This window comes from Perca fluviatilis, chromosome 21 (assembly GCF_010015445.1).
Source record: "Perca fluviatilis chromosome 21, GENO_Pfluv_1.0, whole genome shotgun sequence".
Classification (NCBI taxonomy): Eukaryota; Metazoa; Chordata; class Actinopteri; order Perciformes; family Percidae; genus Perca; species Perca fluviatilis.
This window is the reverse complement of record NC_053132.1, coordinates 14,398,158-14,414,398: the sequence shown is the minus strand read 5'-3', so window position 1 is coordinate 14,414,398 and position 16,241 is coordinate 14,398,158. Positions and strand designations below refer to the sequence as shown.

Genomic DNA, 16,241 nt, shown 5'->3' with positions numbered 1-16,241 from the left:
CCGGGCTGGTGCAGGGTGGTACAGTCAGATCTCCTCGTCAGCCATTTAATTTGGTTGACAAGATTTAATTTTTTTTTTTATACTGAGAATATCAAATAAATTCAGATGAAATAAATGCCTTTTTAAGGAAAATCATCTCTAATCACCTTGTGCTATCTAAACTCTGTTTTGTTGTTTAAATACAATTCTTGGAACTTGACACAGTGACTAATCTTGTATGACTGCATGCAGATGTAGTCATATTTTCTGGTTCAAACTAATGAGCGCAATGATTTAATACTGTAAAACTGGGGGTCAACTTACTCGACATACTCAACTTCAACCTGAGTACTCTGGTTTATTGCTGAGACTTCTTCATGTTCAGAAGCACTGGTTGAAGTATCAGATGGTGTTCAGCTGGGATGGATATTTAAATTTAAGGTGGAATTTGCCTTTAAGTCCAGAGTTTGTTGGAGAGATGTTGGAGTGCTTCTTTACTCACTAAATATGGATTCACACAGGAGGTTTTAATAGGAACATAATGTTGGACCATTTGAAGTTTAGCCTTCATATGAATCCAATATGCCCTTCTCTCTTAAAACAACTTTACTACAGATGGGGATTCTTTAAATAAATGATTATTTGATTACATTTTTAACACATTCATTTACTTCCAAACCAGAGGGGAGGTTTCTGGAAACTGCTTTTCTGTATAACATGTAAAAAATGCCTCTTCTGCCAGGACTTTGGCCAGGGGGTTGCCAGTTCTTCTCGCTGTGATTTGAAGAGTAACCTGGTGGCAGCAGGCTGTGCTCTATCAGCTCTGGAGTCTCCAACCAGCAAACTGCAGGTGATCGAGGACCGGCCCCTCAGCAACAAGGCCGCGGGGGCCACACAAGACGTCACCCAGATAAATCCCCAGAAACTACACATCACCCTCAGGCCAGGTAGGGTTTACCATCTGAGTTTGTGTTTTTTACAACAGTGATGCAGTGTCTAATATACTAAAGGAGAGAGATTTTGATTTGGAGGGGAGTTACATACAACGGTTAACGTAGAAGTTACCAATACCAATTTTCTTTTAAAAATGGTGTTTCTGTATCACACTTACCAGATGATGCTAAGCGTTTCACAGTGAAAGTGCGTCAGGTAGAGGACTACCCTGTGGATCTCTACTACCTCATGGATCTCTCCTACTCCATGAACGATGATCTCTTCCGCCTGAGGACGCTGGGCAAAGGCCTGGCCGAGGCCATGAACCGCACCACCAGCAACCTCCGCATGGGCTTTGGGGCTTTTGTGGATAAGCCACTCTCGCCCTACATGTACATCTCCCCCAAAGAAGCTGTTAAGAACCCCTGCTACAGGTAAAATACAAGTTTAAAAAGTACTTCATACAGTATTTGCACCCTTGTGGATTGATGTTATGCTGTCCTCTTTCAGTGATTTCATCAACAGTGTATTATTCAACCGTCTTGGACAACACAGTGGTCCTCCTTAAGTGTCCTTGTCTGTACAAAAGTACCTAAACTGAATCCAGATCTCTCTGTAATGCAATGTTTTACATTCCTAATAAGTAGCCACTGGTGTTGATTTCAGTGGTTGTTTATGTCTGCATGTGGGAAGTAGCTTCATTATGCAGATGATGTAATTTATTGAGGACACCTTTAATCACAGCGTTGCACAGTAAAAATGCATCGGGCTCAGAGTCACAGCACTTGTTAAAGGCTTACATCTGCTTGGTCAGCTGCTCTGAATCAGCTGCAGGTAATCTGCCCAACAATGCAAACTGTCATAACCCCACCCAAAGCCTCCTCTGAGGTTGATTTGATGGTTTAAGGTCTCTTGGGGTCATTTACTTTCCCGCTATACACACAGTCTGCCGAGCTCCAGCCTCCAGGAATGTTTGGATAAAAGATAAGACAAGTGGAGAATTTCGGTCCAGTAGTGTACAATACAGAGAGAAAGAGGGGTCCACTGGCACTGCAGGATAGCCATTTTAACCAAATGCTAATCTTTAGGAAACTAACAGCAGCTTGGAACAGAAAAATATACTGATGAACAGGAGAAATGACTCTAAAGTCTGTAGGGATTGCAACATTGGTCTGCTGGTCGATCCACTGCTTTGGTCCAGACAATGATTGAATGGATTGCCATGAAACAGATGTTCAGATGAATGAAGAAGCTGAACTCTGATCAGTTGATCTCTGTTTCATTGACAGCATTAACACCACCTGTCTGCCCCAGTTTGGCTACAAACACGTTCTGTCCCTGACGGAGGAGGTGGGCCGCTTCACAGAGGAAGTGAAGAAGCAGATGGTGTCCAGGAACCGCGACGCCCCGGAGGGAGGCTTCGATGCCATAATCCAGGCTGCTGTGTGCAAGGTGGAGAGACTCACTCACTGTCTCATGACTTTGTTTTACAGTCTTTGTCTCTTTTGTCACACTTGTACAATTATAAACATTTCATGATTTCCAAGAGAAGAATTAGATGATACAATTAAAAGTTAATCAGAAAGAGCTTTGCTGCTTTAGATGAGGGTCCACTAAAAGTGTATTCCATCATTCAAAAGCTGAATTGTTACGTGGTTTGATGGGAACTAGGAGCAGATCGGTTGGCGCCCTGGTGCATCCCACCTGCTGATCTTCACCTCGGACGCTAAGACTCACGTGGCTCTGGATGGTCGTCTTGCTGGAATCGTGCAGCCCAACGATGGGCAGTGCCACCTCAACTCTGACAAAATGTACAGCATGTCTACCACCATGGTTAGTGTATATTTAGTGTTTAGTGTGTTTGGTGCGCAGACAGTAAACAGAAACAGTATGATAAAGAAATAATGAAAGACTTTGTTTAAATAAGTGTATGAAAAGAAACATGTCAGTGTTCATGTCCGCATGTGCTAACCACACTGTCTGGTTTGGCCTCACAGGATTACCCATCTCTAGCTCTGATCACAGAGAAGATGTCGGAGAACAACATTAATCTCATTTTTGCTGTCACCAATCCTGTGGTTCCTCTGTACCAGGTCAGGAGCTCTGCAGTTCACACTCAGCACATCCAGCATTTTACTCTGTTCAAGTTCTGTTCAAAAGCGTAAATTAAGCATTGTTTTTCAAACTGAAACTGAGAGGACGACAAATCCCACTCGGTAATCATCTCATCTTGAACATACTGTAGCTAATGTCATCCAAACCTCACTGGTTTTAGACTGAGATTCTTGGATCCTGCTTTGGAAGAATGGAAACTCAAAATGAATCACTATTATACACTGTTAAGACACAGTGAGATACATACTCAGTTTTCCCCAAACTGGAAACACTGTTGCAACTAACTGTTAAAGGGAAACGAATGGGGGATGGCATGAGGTTAGAGTGTGATACACTTCTGCTTTATTAGGGTGTTTTCACACACCATTTGTGGGCGATATGAGAGTACAGGTTTGGTGCAACTCTCACAACTATCGTCATTAGTTATTATTATTAGTTTCCTCACTATGTAGGATGACAACAGTCTTCCAGTCTATCTGTCGTTCTGTCTTGTAGAACTACAGTGAGCTGATTCCTGGCACCACAGTAGGAACGCTGTCCAACGACTCAGGCAATGTTATTCAGCTCATACTGAAGGCCTACGCTGTAAGTCTTACACACACACACACAAACACACAAACACACACACCAGCCTTAGACTAGACGGTGTTTCAGGGGATGACATGTGTTTGCTGACACACACCCACAGTGTCTGAGTCATACACACGGTCAGACCAAAGTCTTGGTAGAAGTTCCACAGATGTGTGAAGGTGACCAAATGTATGAGACTCCTGCTGGCTTTGTTTCATTGTTCATGTTTTAGTTGGTTTATTATACAGAGAACAGGTGAATTAGCTGAAAAAATTATTTTACCTTTTTTTTAGCTGGCTGTGACTTTGTGATGTCTGTACCGATGTACATACAAGCTTGTGTGTCAATGTGGGCACTGTACATCCAAATTAATGTGAAGACTTGCATTTAATTAAAGCAGGAAAGTATGTTATTCACACAAATTGGGAGATAGAAATTATTTGTATTGGCTTGTAAAAAAAAAGCATTCTTTTCCATAACAGTCAGCAATGTGGCAGATCAGATATGATGTTACTGAGCATTGGATTTGGCTTGGCACAACCTAATTTAAAAACTAACATGCAGTTTGTTTCATGGCACAAGCCTATATACTCATCCTTTCATGTGTATGTGTTTCCTGCTGTTTTCTTTCAATGGTGTCGCCAGAAAATCCGTTCCAAGGTGGAGCTGGAGCTTCAAGGCGTCCCAGAGGAGCTGTCTCTGTCCTTCAACGCCACTTGTCTGAATGGAGAGCTTATCCCTGGCCTCAAATCCTGTTCTGGGCTCAAGATAGGAGACACGGTCAGTCCATGTCCACCTTTCTTTTTGGCTTGTGACCCCTTTTTTGTCTTTTGACCCCTCAACACAGGTTATGGCATCACTCTTGAAATAAGTCATAAGCTGAACCAAAGATTGATTTTATCTTCATGGATGGTTTCTTTGAAAAATGATATAAAAAAATGTGAAGAAATTATCATTTATGTCCCTATTATATTTGTCCAAGGAACCCAAACCAGTCACCAGACAGTTGTATCTATTGTTACGATATTTCTATAAATTATGTCAATATATGGCAGATTGCTGCACAAGTAGAAAGAAAATGAAACTTAAAAAAATGGTTTGTATAAGAAAAAGCAGGTGCAAAAATTGGCATCCCATTGAGCAGATGCAGGGCTTGTTTTAAGAAAAAATAGTTTTAAGGATGTAATAGGTTAAATGAGCATTTACACAGTATGTAACTATATTATTGACTCTTGTGCCAACTTCTTCACCCCAAACCAACATGTCCTATCTCTAGTGGCCATAATCATATGGTTGCAAAAATAACATGTTAGTTAGTTCCATATAGTATTTTCACCTTCTTTTTGGTCTCTTTCCATTTCCCTTCTGGCTGCTATCTACATGTCTTTAAAGTTAGAATCCCCCCAGTTCCTTTTGGTGGGAAGCAGATGATGGGGAAAAAGTGAATCATTCAGTCTCTGAGTTAGTTTTTTTTAGTTGATGTTTTCTTGTCTTTCCGTTCTTCTTTTGCCAACTCCATTTAAAACAAACAGTCTGCTTAAACAGTTCTCTTTGTTCGTTTTTTTTTTTAGCATTTTTTCTTTATCACAGCTTCTTTGGCTCTTTCCTTGTTCTCTTCTCACTCCAGGTGACATTTTTTGGCCTCCACACATTTCTTTCTCTCTACCTCAACCCCGCTTGTTTTCGCCATATATGGCTGTCTCTCCAGATGTTGTAACTGCCCACTTTTGGACATTTACCAGATTTGGATGCAGCGCTGAATGAACAATTACTTTGACTGGATACATATGGAGGCATTCCCTGTGTCAGGTCTTTGTGCTGTTTCCACCGACAATGCTCACAATTTCAGCGTGAGGCTATTAAATACGTAACCTTGAACCATTAATGTTCTGTTACATGTTATGTAATCTACACCAGGGTGATACAGCATGATCGGTTTCACAAAGTGTGGATGCATAATCTCTTTCAAAACAAAAACATTTAAAACAGACAAGGCTCAAAACATGTTTGAACCAAATACTTCTTTCTCCCCCAAAATTTGACATGTTACGATTTCAATTCCCTCCTCTCATCCAGGTCTCTTTCAGCGTGGAGGCCAGAGCTCGAGGTTGCCCCAAACAGAAGAAGAAAACCTTCATCATTAAGCCTGTTGGCTTCAAGGACTCCCTCTCCATCACTGTCAACTTTGAGTGCGACTGCAAGTGCCAGACCAAGGCCCAGCCCAATAGCCCCAAATGTAACCAAGGCAACGGCACATATGAGTGCGGCATTTGCCTGTGCCACCCGGGTCGCTTAGGGCCGCACTGCGAGTGTGCAGAGGGTGACTATAACCCCACAGAGCAGGACCGCTGCAGCGGACCTGCAGGCTCTGGAGGACCTCAGTCTGCCATCTGCAGCGGCCGTGGAGACTGTGTGTGTGGCCAGTGTGTGTGCCACAGCAGTGACTTTGGAAAAGTCTGGGGAAAGCTGTGTGAATGTGATGACTTCAACTGCCTGCGCTACAAAGGGGAACTGTGCTCAGGTAAGATCTTATGAGCTTCTTCTTCTTTTGTAATTAATTTACCTGAGCCTCTTGAGCTGATAGGGCTGAAACTATTAGATAATTAGTCAGTTGACAGAAATTTAATCGACAACTATAGGGCTGCAACTAATGATTGTTTTCATTATTGATTACTCTGCCTTTTTCATTATTTTCTGATGCAAAACGTGATGATATTGACTTTTTAAAAGGAATAGTGCAACACTTTGGGAAATGTGCTTCTTCATATCCTTCAGCCGGTTAGCTTAGCTTAGCATTAAGGGGTTAAAGGGCTAGCCTGGCTCTGTCCAAAGGTAACAAAATCTGCCTATCAACATCACTAAAACTCACTAATTGACACGCCATATATTGTTTGTTTAATCCGCACAAAAAAACTAATGTTTTTTTAGGGGAGGTTATGTGCTGGTCAGTGTTTTGGCAAGGTGAAGTGACTTTGTGGTAGTTCCACACAAAGCTGTTTCCCCAGTTCCAGTTTTTTACGCTAAAATAAGGTAAGCTAATGTAAGCTAACCAGTTGCTTGTTGTATATTAATATATTTAACACACAGACATGAGGGTGGTATTGATCTTCTCATCTGACTTTTTGAACGAAAATGTGTTTCCCCAAAAATTATTTCTTTAACATTATTTTGACAACCACACGCCATATTGGTACAATTGAAAGGTGAAGAAGGCTAAAATGGCCCACTGACTGATGTCATGAACATCGTGTGTGTCCGTGGTAGAGTTTCAGGGAATGTGTATACCTTTGCCGTCGGGGTTGGCAGTCCCCATTTACCACATGACTTGCCACCCACCTCATCTGGGAAGAATTACCAACAATAACAACTATCCCTTCTGCCTAGGACATGGGGTCCATTCACAATAAACATAGGTGTGTGTGAGTGTAAGCTCAGGTTGTATGTTTTCCTCAGCCAGGCCAAGCTTTTGTATCACGGAGTTCAACAGGATTCATGCACAAAGGAACCTTTTTCAAATATAACGGTAGCTCTCTACGGTCAGAGGGCACTCTCACTTTTCTGAACGTTTTTTCTGTTGCGGTTGAGATTTTTAAACAGTTGGAATTAGTTTGTGCTTGGTAATTGTTAAGAGCTTTAACTCACTGCCTCATGATCCTTCTCCTCATGTTTTAAAAGAGACAGTATGTCATCAAGTCATAACACATGATGTTACCCTGAGGATGTTTGTAATTGAGATCTTATGAGTGACTTTTCAGTCTGGGATTAGCTGTGTAAAGTAGGCTTTAGACCATACATAACAATGCTGTCAGTCTTTTTCTAATAGTAGTTAATTTGCTTTCATTACTGACAGTTAGAGGTTATATGTTTATTGCAAAGAATTCCACCAATAATGTAGGTATATTAAAATATAGGAAATTTGGTTCAACACTCAGGGATAGTCCAACATTTTGGTAAATGTGCTTTTTTGATTTCTTATTGAGAGTAAGATGAGAAGATGTATTCAGCTGTCTGTCAGTTAAAGATGATGATACTGGGAGCAGTCGGTTAGCTAACCTTAGCATAAAGACTGGAAACAGCGGGAAACAACTCTGGTTATATAGACAAACAAGTTTTATAATGTGTTAGTTTGTGAGCTTTAGAGGTGCTGGTAAGCGGATTTTGTTACCTTTTGTACAGAGCCCGACTAGCTGTTTTTCTCCTGTTTATAGTCTTAATGCTAAAATAACTTAAGCTAACCAGCTGCTAACAATTTATGTTCACAGTACCGTACAAGCAAAAGAGTTATTGTTATCAATCTTTAAATTGTAAATAGTTGGACATTTTGCTTATCTGCTTTCTTGCCGAGAAGAGAGGATTGATACCACCAAAGAAATAAAATAAAATGCTCTGTTATTAACAGGTAGCATTTCCTTTGTTTAATCCATCCACAAACAGAAAAAAAATGGCAGTTTTGGAGACAGCCAGACTTGCTTTTTTCCCCCCTGCTTCCAGTCTTAATGCTAGCTAAGATGTCACCTCCTGACTTTAGCTCTGTACAAAATGGACAGCCATGACAGTGGATTGGTCTTCTCATCTTATTTTCTAAAAGAAACAGAATAAATGTACTTCCCTAAATGTCACACTAACTATAATAGTAAAGTTGGCAGGATTAAAATGGCAGAGGACGACAGGAGACAAAGAAAAGGAATTAAAGGACAAAAAGAATAGGGATCATGAAGTCAACATGTACAGGCCTCACTCACAAGTGCTCTTCTCCATTGAAGTAATTCCTATTAGTTACATATTAGTAGGTAAAACACATGAACTGGTATTGAGATTGGTCAGGGGATATTTTATTTTATTTGAGCATTGTTAATTGCATACGTTTTGGCACAGACTGCCTCAAGCTTCATCACATCATATATCACTCAACCCCCTCTGCTGCTCTCACACAGAAATGTTTTTGCTGTATTCCCAAAAGCCCATAGATTAACAAGAGAATACCTTTCTGCTTACTCATTGGCTGGAGTGGTGTAATGAGGCTAAAAATAAACCCATGTTTGGTCAGAAAAGGGCCAAGTCGGAGAGAACTGGAAATGTTCTGTGTGTACAACATGGTCTGTTGTTGTCTTGAAATACTTTTTTCAGTACGAGCACCATAGTCTTTGTTCTTCCCCACAAAGAATGATCTAATTAAAAGCCAGCCGTTGTGTGGTCAAGTGGTAATGGCAGTTTGCTTATGGATCATCCTTTATTGAGTCAGACGGTTCCAAGCAGCTTCCTGTCTCATTGTTTATCTGAGAATTGTTTTGCAGTGATAGGCCACAATGTTTCCTGCATTGTCACTCTCTTGCGCGCACACACCACACATAGATACATGGAAAAACAACAAACCAATGTGCATAAATTCACTCTCTCTCTCACACACACACACACACACACACACACACACACACACACACACACACACACACACACACACACACACACACACACACACACACACACACACACACACACACACACAGAATCATGCAGCCAAAAATAAAAGCCTTCCAGACACCACAGGCACACAATGAAATGTGTTTTCGGCCTTAAACAGTTGCAACAATATGACTTACAACTTCTGCCTTCCAGTATTTGGTATCAAAATTCAAGAGCTCCAGACTTATAGAGCTACGAAATGTCTTTACTATGAAAAATTAATACATTTCCAAAGGCAGAATTTTGATGAAATGTGTATAAATGGTGCATAATATTTCCATGTTATGGGATTACAAAGCCATAAAAACATGGAGCTCATATTAGCCTGGCAAACAAATAACAAAATAGTTTTAAGCATTGACCACTCCTGCCTTTTTCCTTCCTCTTTCCTAACTCCAACTACACCCTCGTTTTCTCACAGAATTTTACTTGGTCACATTGTCCTCCTCTCCTTTATTGTTCATTTGCATCCTCTTTCACTATTTTACTCCATATACTGTATCACCCTTCAGTGTGTGAAAATGGAAGTTATACCAGTAAACAATGTTATAGTCTTTTCCTTTCTTCCCTTCCAGGCCATGGCGTCTGTAACTGTGGTTTCTGCCAGTGCGCACCAGACTGGCAGGGTGAGAACTGTAACTGCTCCAGACGTACTGACACCTGCATGTCCAACCTGGGCTTGTTGTGCAGCGGGAGGGGCCAATGTGTGTGTGGGGCCTGTGAGTGCACCCAGCCTGGGGCCTACGGAGCCACATGTGACAAGTGCCCCACCTGCCCTGACGCCTGCACTATGAAGAAGTGAGTCTGCAAACTGAGTTGTCATATTCGGTGTCCAGACAGCTATTGGAAATGAGTTGAGGGCCTTATGAATATTTTTCTTTTAAAAGGGAGTGTGTGGAGTGTAAGCACTTCAAGAGGGGAAAGCTGTTTGAGGACAACACCTGCTCTCGAATCTGCAAGGATGAGATTGTGCTTGTGGATGAAATAGGTGAGACACCCAACTGACTAAAACTAATTGCATTATTAATGGTTTATAAAATTGTTTTACTAATGCTTTATAGATCCATGGGAAGTCATTAATGAGAACAAGTTTTGGGTTGCCAGGTTGCCAAAAATACTTTTGGCTCTTTGATTCTTCTTGAATGGTAATAAGGTAATAATGTGGTTGTAAAATGTGGTAAACCATCGCAATAAGCAATCATGTCTGCCATTACAAACGATTTTACGTTTTTCATAGTTGATAATAAATGGATTAAGGTCCAGATGCTCTGCAAACCTTTGCCAGAAGGTGAGAAGTGAGTCATAATTTATCGAAGGGACCTTCCTGATGAATTTAAAGAAATCCAGTGTAACTTTTGCAGAACAGCAGCAACTGTGGCAATTATGGGATAATGATTAATGCTAATGCATAGCCTAACAGAAGCGCGAGAAGAGAAAGTCAAAAAGTCAGCGAACTGACTCAGTAATGTCATTATGTAGCAATATCCACCTAATCTTTGCTAACGTTAGCTAACTTTAGCCACCATTAGCTACTGTTCATACCAGACCAGGTAAGACTTTAGATGCAAAACCCCTGAGTGAACAGAATTAAGCAACGGTGCGTTTTATTACTTGTAAGTTTTCATTTGTAAGAGGAAGAATGTGTGATTATTTCACAGACATCACATAGTCTCTAGGATAAAAGTTGTGAAAAAGTCAAAATAATCATCATCATGCTGGAGGAGGATGAACACCAGTCAGAGAGGTTTTATAACTGATCTATAAAGTGAATGATTTATTAACCATTGATAAACCTATTTGTTACAACTTCTAAACCCTTTATAGGGCGCCTTATTCGGAAGTGAATGGTCATCACCTAAAACTGCCTCTGAAATGATAATGTGAATAAAAAAATGTGTGAATTCCAAAGTGTGTTTATAAAGTTTAGTTCCCCCTGGAATTTAAGACAAGCTTTTATAGAATTACAAAACTCTTTTTTGTCTTGACTAACCAGATTAACCATTTTGTCTTAATGTTTCATGCAGTACTCCATGATACAAATGCTGTGAACTGCACTTACAAAGATGAAGATGATTGTGTGGAGCGTTTCCAGTACTATGAGGACGCCAGTGGAAAGTCCATCTTGTTTGTTGTCAAAGAGCCAGGTAAGAGAGAAACATCCTACATGCATACCTGACCTAACACACATGTTTAAAGCTGCGCTAATCAATATATATATTTTTTAAATAATGGATCAAATAAGTAAGTGTAATGTCAGAGTAGTCGTTCTTCGTGACTAACCCACAGAAAATAAGCACCAAAAAAGCTCTGATCAACCCACTGTACACTACCTGAACAACGCCAAATGGCAAACAGACAAAGGTAGCAATAGCTGGTGAACACAGTGGAGCATTCAGCAGACAAAGAGTCATATAGTATTTGCCCTCAGGAGTTGGTAAAGACCAAACCAGGCTCTAAAATGAGAAAATATTGGACCATTTGTTTGGCAGCTAGAAACAAAACTCCAAATAAATGCGGCTCTGTATCCGCTGGATTTGTAATCAGGCAATTGTTTGCTAACAGGTTAGCTGGAACAATTTTATACAAATATAATGTGGCAGGTTGTTTGCTGCCCCCAAAATGGCCAACAAATAATACTGCTTTAAGGACAGTAAAAGTATAAATATGATAAAGATTTTATGTGGAAAGAGATGAGGGAAGCCACAATGACAGATGAACAGTGAATTAAAGTACTGAACAGATAACAAGGATGACATTTACAACCACAAATGCATCATCATTCAGCCAAACAGGCAAAACTTCCTTGCCTTGGGAAATCAGTGGGTTTTTTCTTCACCCAAGTACAAGTTGTCACTTCCCTGCTGCATGCCCTTCATCTGCTTGTTAAGTGGCCAAATAGAAAGAGTGTAGGGTGGTAAAACAGCCTTTAATGACCACCAGTACCCGCAGAGAAAGTCTGCCCCTGGGTCTGCCTTTAATGAATGTGTGTGTTTAATTTAGGCACAACTGGGTAGCACAGAAGTACACCAAAATGTGCCTTGAACACAGTGCACCCCGCTGTGTCAAAGAGGGTCGTAAACAGCCGCCCAGCTCCTCTTGGAACCCGCTGACTCTACATATCCTCCAGAGGAAAGCATGAGAGGGAGAGAGAGGAGTCTAAGTAAGCAAAAGAAAGGGATAGAAAACTTTTTTAAAGGAAACATAAAGCTGTGTTACACAGGAGAAGGAGGAGAGAGAAGGGGAAGATGGGAAACAGACACCCTTCAAAGTTGACTAAGCATTTTTATAATTTAGAAGAAGTTAATAATGTTACAGATATAATCTCGTAGCACCATCCTGACTTGATTTGGATACAAGCCATAATATAGGGATCAAAAGGGTCAGTTGAAGAGCAGGAAATAGAGGAAACTAAGAATGAGGAGAGAGGAAGAGGAGTGAAGCTTTGATGTCCGCTGTAAAAGTTCACCCTGGTTGCCCCACAACGTTACCCAACACTACTATGCACATACATATGTGCTATAGGGTTCACACACACAGACTAATGTTTAGATATACAGACATAAAGTAAAACAAGTACACTCACATATGGACCAGATGGCTCTTATCACTGGTGGCTAGAAGTGTAAAGGTAAGACATTTTTGCCAACACTGAGGAAACTGAATTGTTGCCAGATTTCAGTTCATGCTTCCTGTGGCCTTTAACACACATAGAAATAACTCTAAGGTGAATATTCATTACTAAATATGCAACAATCAAAATGATGCTATGATAAATATTTTCAATATTAACAACGGATCAGAAGACTACTTTGTATGTGAAAGAGGTCATTTGTAGTGACGAACCCACAGAAAATGATCACCCAGCATTATCTCACCTCTACAGAGCTTAATAGCAACTGTCAGCTAATTGTTTTGGTTTTTCCAGCCCACAACTTAACTGTTTTGGCTCACTCTCGCTCTAGTGTCTTTTTCTGCCACAAAAGGCAGCTGTGTTTTCGTCGGGGAAAAATACATTGTAGGCCAGCCTGCATCAAACAGCAGTGGACAGGACAGCAGACAGGCAGTGTTAGCAACTAGCTGGTGAACATATTGAAGCAGATAGTTAAGCAGCTAAAGAGCTAATTTTTTCCCTAAAGAGTTATTGGGTTCCAGAAACAGAGCTAAAGGGAGAGTAAATATTGGACTCACATTCATCAGGTTGCCAGAAAGATGACTCCAAATGAATCCAAATGGGAACTGTTTGCTAACAAGTTTGCGATATCAACTTATATGTGAGTCTTCTGCTTATAGCTTGTTATTGCAGTTCAGAAGATTTTATTTATAAAGAGACTGTGTGTCGTGGTAGTCTAGCAACATTAGCAAACATCATGTCATCACATTTTGATTCAAGTATTGCTAAATTCTGTGTGACATTAGTCCCGGCCCTTTTCAAACCAGAAGAAATTTTCCAAATTGCTCATAGTAAGATGCCGTATGAGAAAATACATTCTAGGGCCTTTAAAGGACTGTTTATAACCTTGACCTTTATTACTCCTAGCCTCACAAGCCAGCTTAATGTCCCTGTATACATTTTTGTGGCAAGATTTCAGTTCAGAAAACATCTGTTGAGAATCAATTAAGCCTGGAAACTAGAATCTATACCAATCAGTGAACTAACGAGTGTTAATGACTATTTAAACTAGATGTTGTAGAGATAAAATGAAGAATGATTCAAGTCATGTCTTATTCCAGTCTGGTGTAGGAAGGCTTCATGTTAAAGTGAGTACTGTCAGTTATCTATTGTACAGCCTTCTTGAAACTCTGCAAATCAAATTCCTATTGAGTTGCCAGACCACAACGAGGGGAGGGAGATTTGTGGGCTGGCTGTGCAAGGTTACTATTTTCCACTTCAGCCCATCCTCCTCTCTGCTCTTTGGTATATAAAAGTTATATTGCCTTCTGCTCACTACTGCTATGCTGCCCCTGTTCTCTTGCATCACTTCACAGATCTAATAGCCTTAAGAAAGCACCTCTTGTTCATGCTAGAAGGAACACACACACCAATGGTGTTTGTTCCATATGCCTGACAGGTGTCATTCTCAGGAATTCATAAGCACACTTCGGAATCTGAAAAGTTGTAGAATTTAGCAGAAGAGTGAGTAGCAGTTAGATCAAATCCATGTGGAGACAGAGAGGAAACAACATTATGAAATCAGACTTTTTCTGGCCTGGCTTATCGTCTTCTGTGTGTCCACTTTGATCATACCTTTATCTCTTCCTCCTTCCATCCAGACTGCCCCAAGGGTCCAGACATTTTAGTGGTGCTTCTGTCGGTGGCAGGAGCCATCTTGTTCCTCGGCTTGGCAGCTCTGCTTATCTGGAAACTCCTGGTCACTATTCACGACAGACGGGAGTTTGCCAAATTTGAGGAAGAACGCGCTCATGCCAAGTGGGACACGGTCAGTGAATTTAGCCAAGCAGCATGTGTGTGTAAATGCTCTGTTGAGCTGTTTGCTCAACACTAAGATAGAAATCAAGGTACAGTCTATGTTCATTCAGATTTAAATTTGGACTCATTTTTTAAAACACAGCATGGCACACATACACGATCATCCCTGCACCTTCACACACTCACACACTAAAGGCCACACACGCTGTCTCTCGCACTCGTTTTCTGAAGATGTTTTTTATTATTTTTGTGGCGTGCTGTTACTCCCAGCTGAACAAAAGGCAGTCGACGGAAGGGCTGGGTTTAAATGATCTAACACTAATTAGCCTTTACTAGTAATAGGCCTCTTTGTGGCCTCAAAAACACACCCAAATCCCATGCTGTAGGCCTGAAACCACAAAGAATCACAGTTGTTTTAAGATGCTCACTGAGTGAAGTAAAAACATTTTTCACACATTTAAGTTAATTTATGTGTCTAATATATGTGAGGAAAAATAATGTATATATATATATATATATATATATACAATATACTGTATGTATGTGTGTGTGTGTGTGTGTGTGTGTGTGTGTGTGTGTGTGTGTGTGTGTGTGTGTGTGTGTGTGTGTGTGTGTGTGTGTCAAGGATGGATGTAAGGTAATGACATGGAGTTGCTATTTTAACTAGTATTTACCAGTGCCTTTTTAGGATTTTCTAAAATCTTGAACCACAAGAAGAAAAGCATCTCTAATTTATTTTGTGTCTGTGAAACTCACCTTAACATATGTCTCTTTATGTGTATTGGACTAACAGGGACACAATCCTCTCTACAAAGGAGCCACATCTACCTTCACGAACATCACATACAGAGGAAAAGACTGATGCTACTGAACTGAACAAGGATGAAGAATAATGGACATTTACTGTCATTTTTGGGATCAATCATGTGCAGGCCTCTACTGTCACAAGACAATAAATAATGATTATTTGTGTTTGTAAATATGTAGAAATGATTCTGAGGATACATTTTTATCAGGGATTTGTCATAAACACCTATACACTAATAAATTAGATATTGCTTTGATTTTGTGTGGTTGACAAAGAACTTTGTGTTGTGCATATTTACCCAAATCACAAAAAAACATATTTAGGTATCTACCCCTACCCATAGTATCCAGCCATGTACAGGATATACTTTTTATTTTATTTGCCGATATACTAAGAGCCCCCAATGTCTGGAAAGATTTTTTAAATCTCTTTTCAGTTGCCAATATTCTGGTCGATAACCCACAGACATTGCTGTGGAGGGTTTTCATTATACGTCGGGTGGAAAATTGTATCAGAAGGAAACTATTAGCAATGAGACCTGTAGATCACTCTGAATATCTGGTCCAGAGAGCGATAAAAACAAAATAATCCACATGACTGGATACCACTGAGGCTAAGTGGGAAAATATATAAAAATTGATGTGGGTGAACTAATCCTTGAAGTCATCGGAAGAACAAAAGAGCAGATAATGTTATGCAAAACCAACGTAATTTCCTGATCACAATGTTGGGATTTCCGTGTTTGTGGTACTCAGTGGAACTATGGCAAGATCAACTTTAACTCAGTCAAGTGCCATGCTGGAGATATGTGATGTGGTTTGGAGTAAACTGTTAATTTACTGAAAACTGGTGCAGTTTCTTGTGTGGACTCTGAGAGATAAGTCTTTTCTCCCATGTGTATTGTTTTTATTATTATGTAAAATACAAATATGTCATATTTTATAT

The 16,241-nt window shown here is 40.3% G+C and overlaps 1 protein-coding gene across 1 annotated transcript in view; it reads left to right on the top strand.

Annotated features, from left to right (window-relative positions):
• Positions 1 to 16,142, top strand: part of LOC120551771 (integrin beta-3-like) — a 17,114-nt gene extending 972 nt beyond the window's left edge. The window contains exons 3-15 of the mRNA XM_039789349.1: positions 722 to 926; positions 1,094 to 1,346; positions 2,202 to 2,364; positions 2,584 to 2,745; positions 2,910 to 3,005; positions 3,523 to 3,612; positions 4,243 to 4,377; positions 5,674 to 6,118; positions 9,636 to 9,858; positions 9,948 to 10,048; positions 11,085 to 11,204; positions 14,332 to 14,498; positions 15,282 to 16,142. Coding sequence (XP_039645283.1) covers positions 722 to 926; positions 1,094 to 1,346; positions 2,202 to 2,364; positions 2,584 to 2,745; positions 2,910 to 3,005; positions 3,523 to 3,612; positions 4,243 to 4,377; positions 5,674 to 6,118; positions 9,636 to 9,858; positions 9,948 to 10,048; positions 11,085 to 11,204; positions 14,332 to 14,498; positions 15,282 to 15,350 — 2,229 coding nt within the window. The 3' untranslated portion in view covers positions 15,351 to 16,142. The remainder of the gene's footprint in view (positions 1 to 721; positions 927 to 1,093; positions 1,347 to 2,201; positions 2,365 to 2,583; positions 2,746 to 2,909; positions 3,006 to 3,522; positions 3,613 to 4,242; positions 4,378 to 5,673; positions 6,119 to 9,635; positions 9,859 to 9,947; positions 10,049 to 11,084; positions 11,205 to 14,331; positions 14,499 to 15,281) is intronic.
• Positions 16,143 to 16,241: the final 99 nt, after the last annotated feature.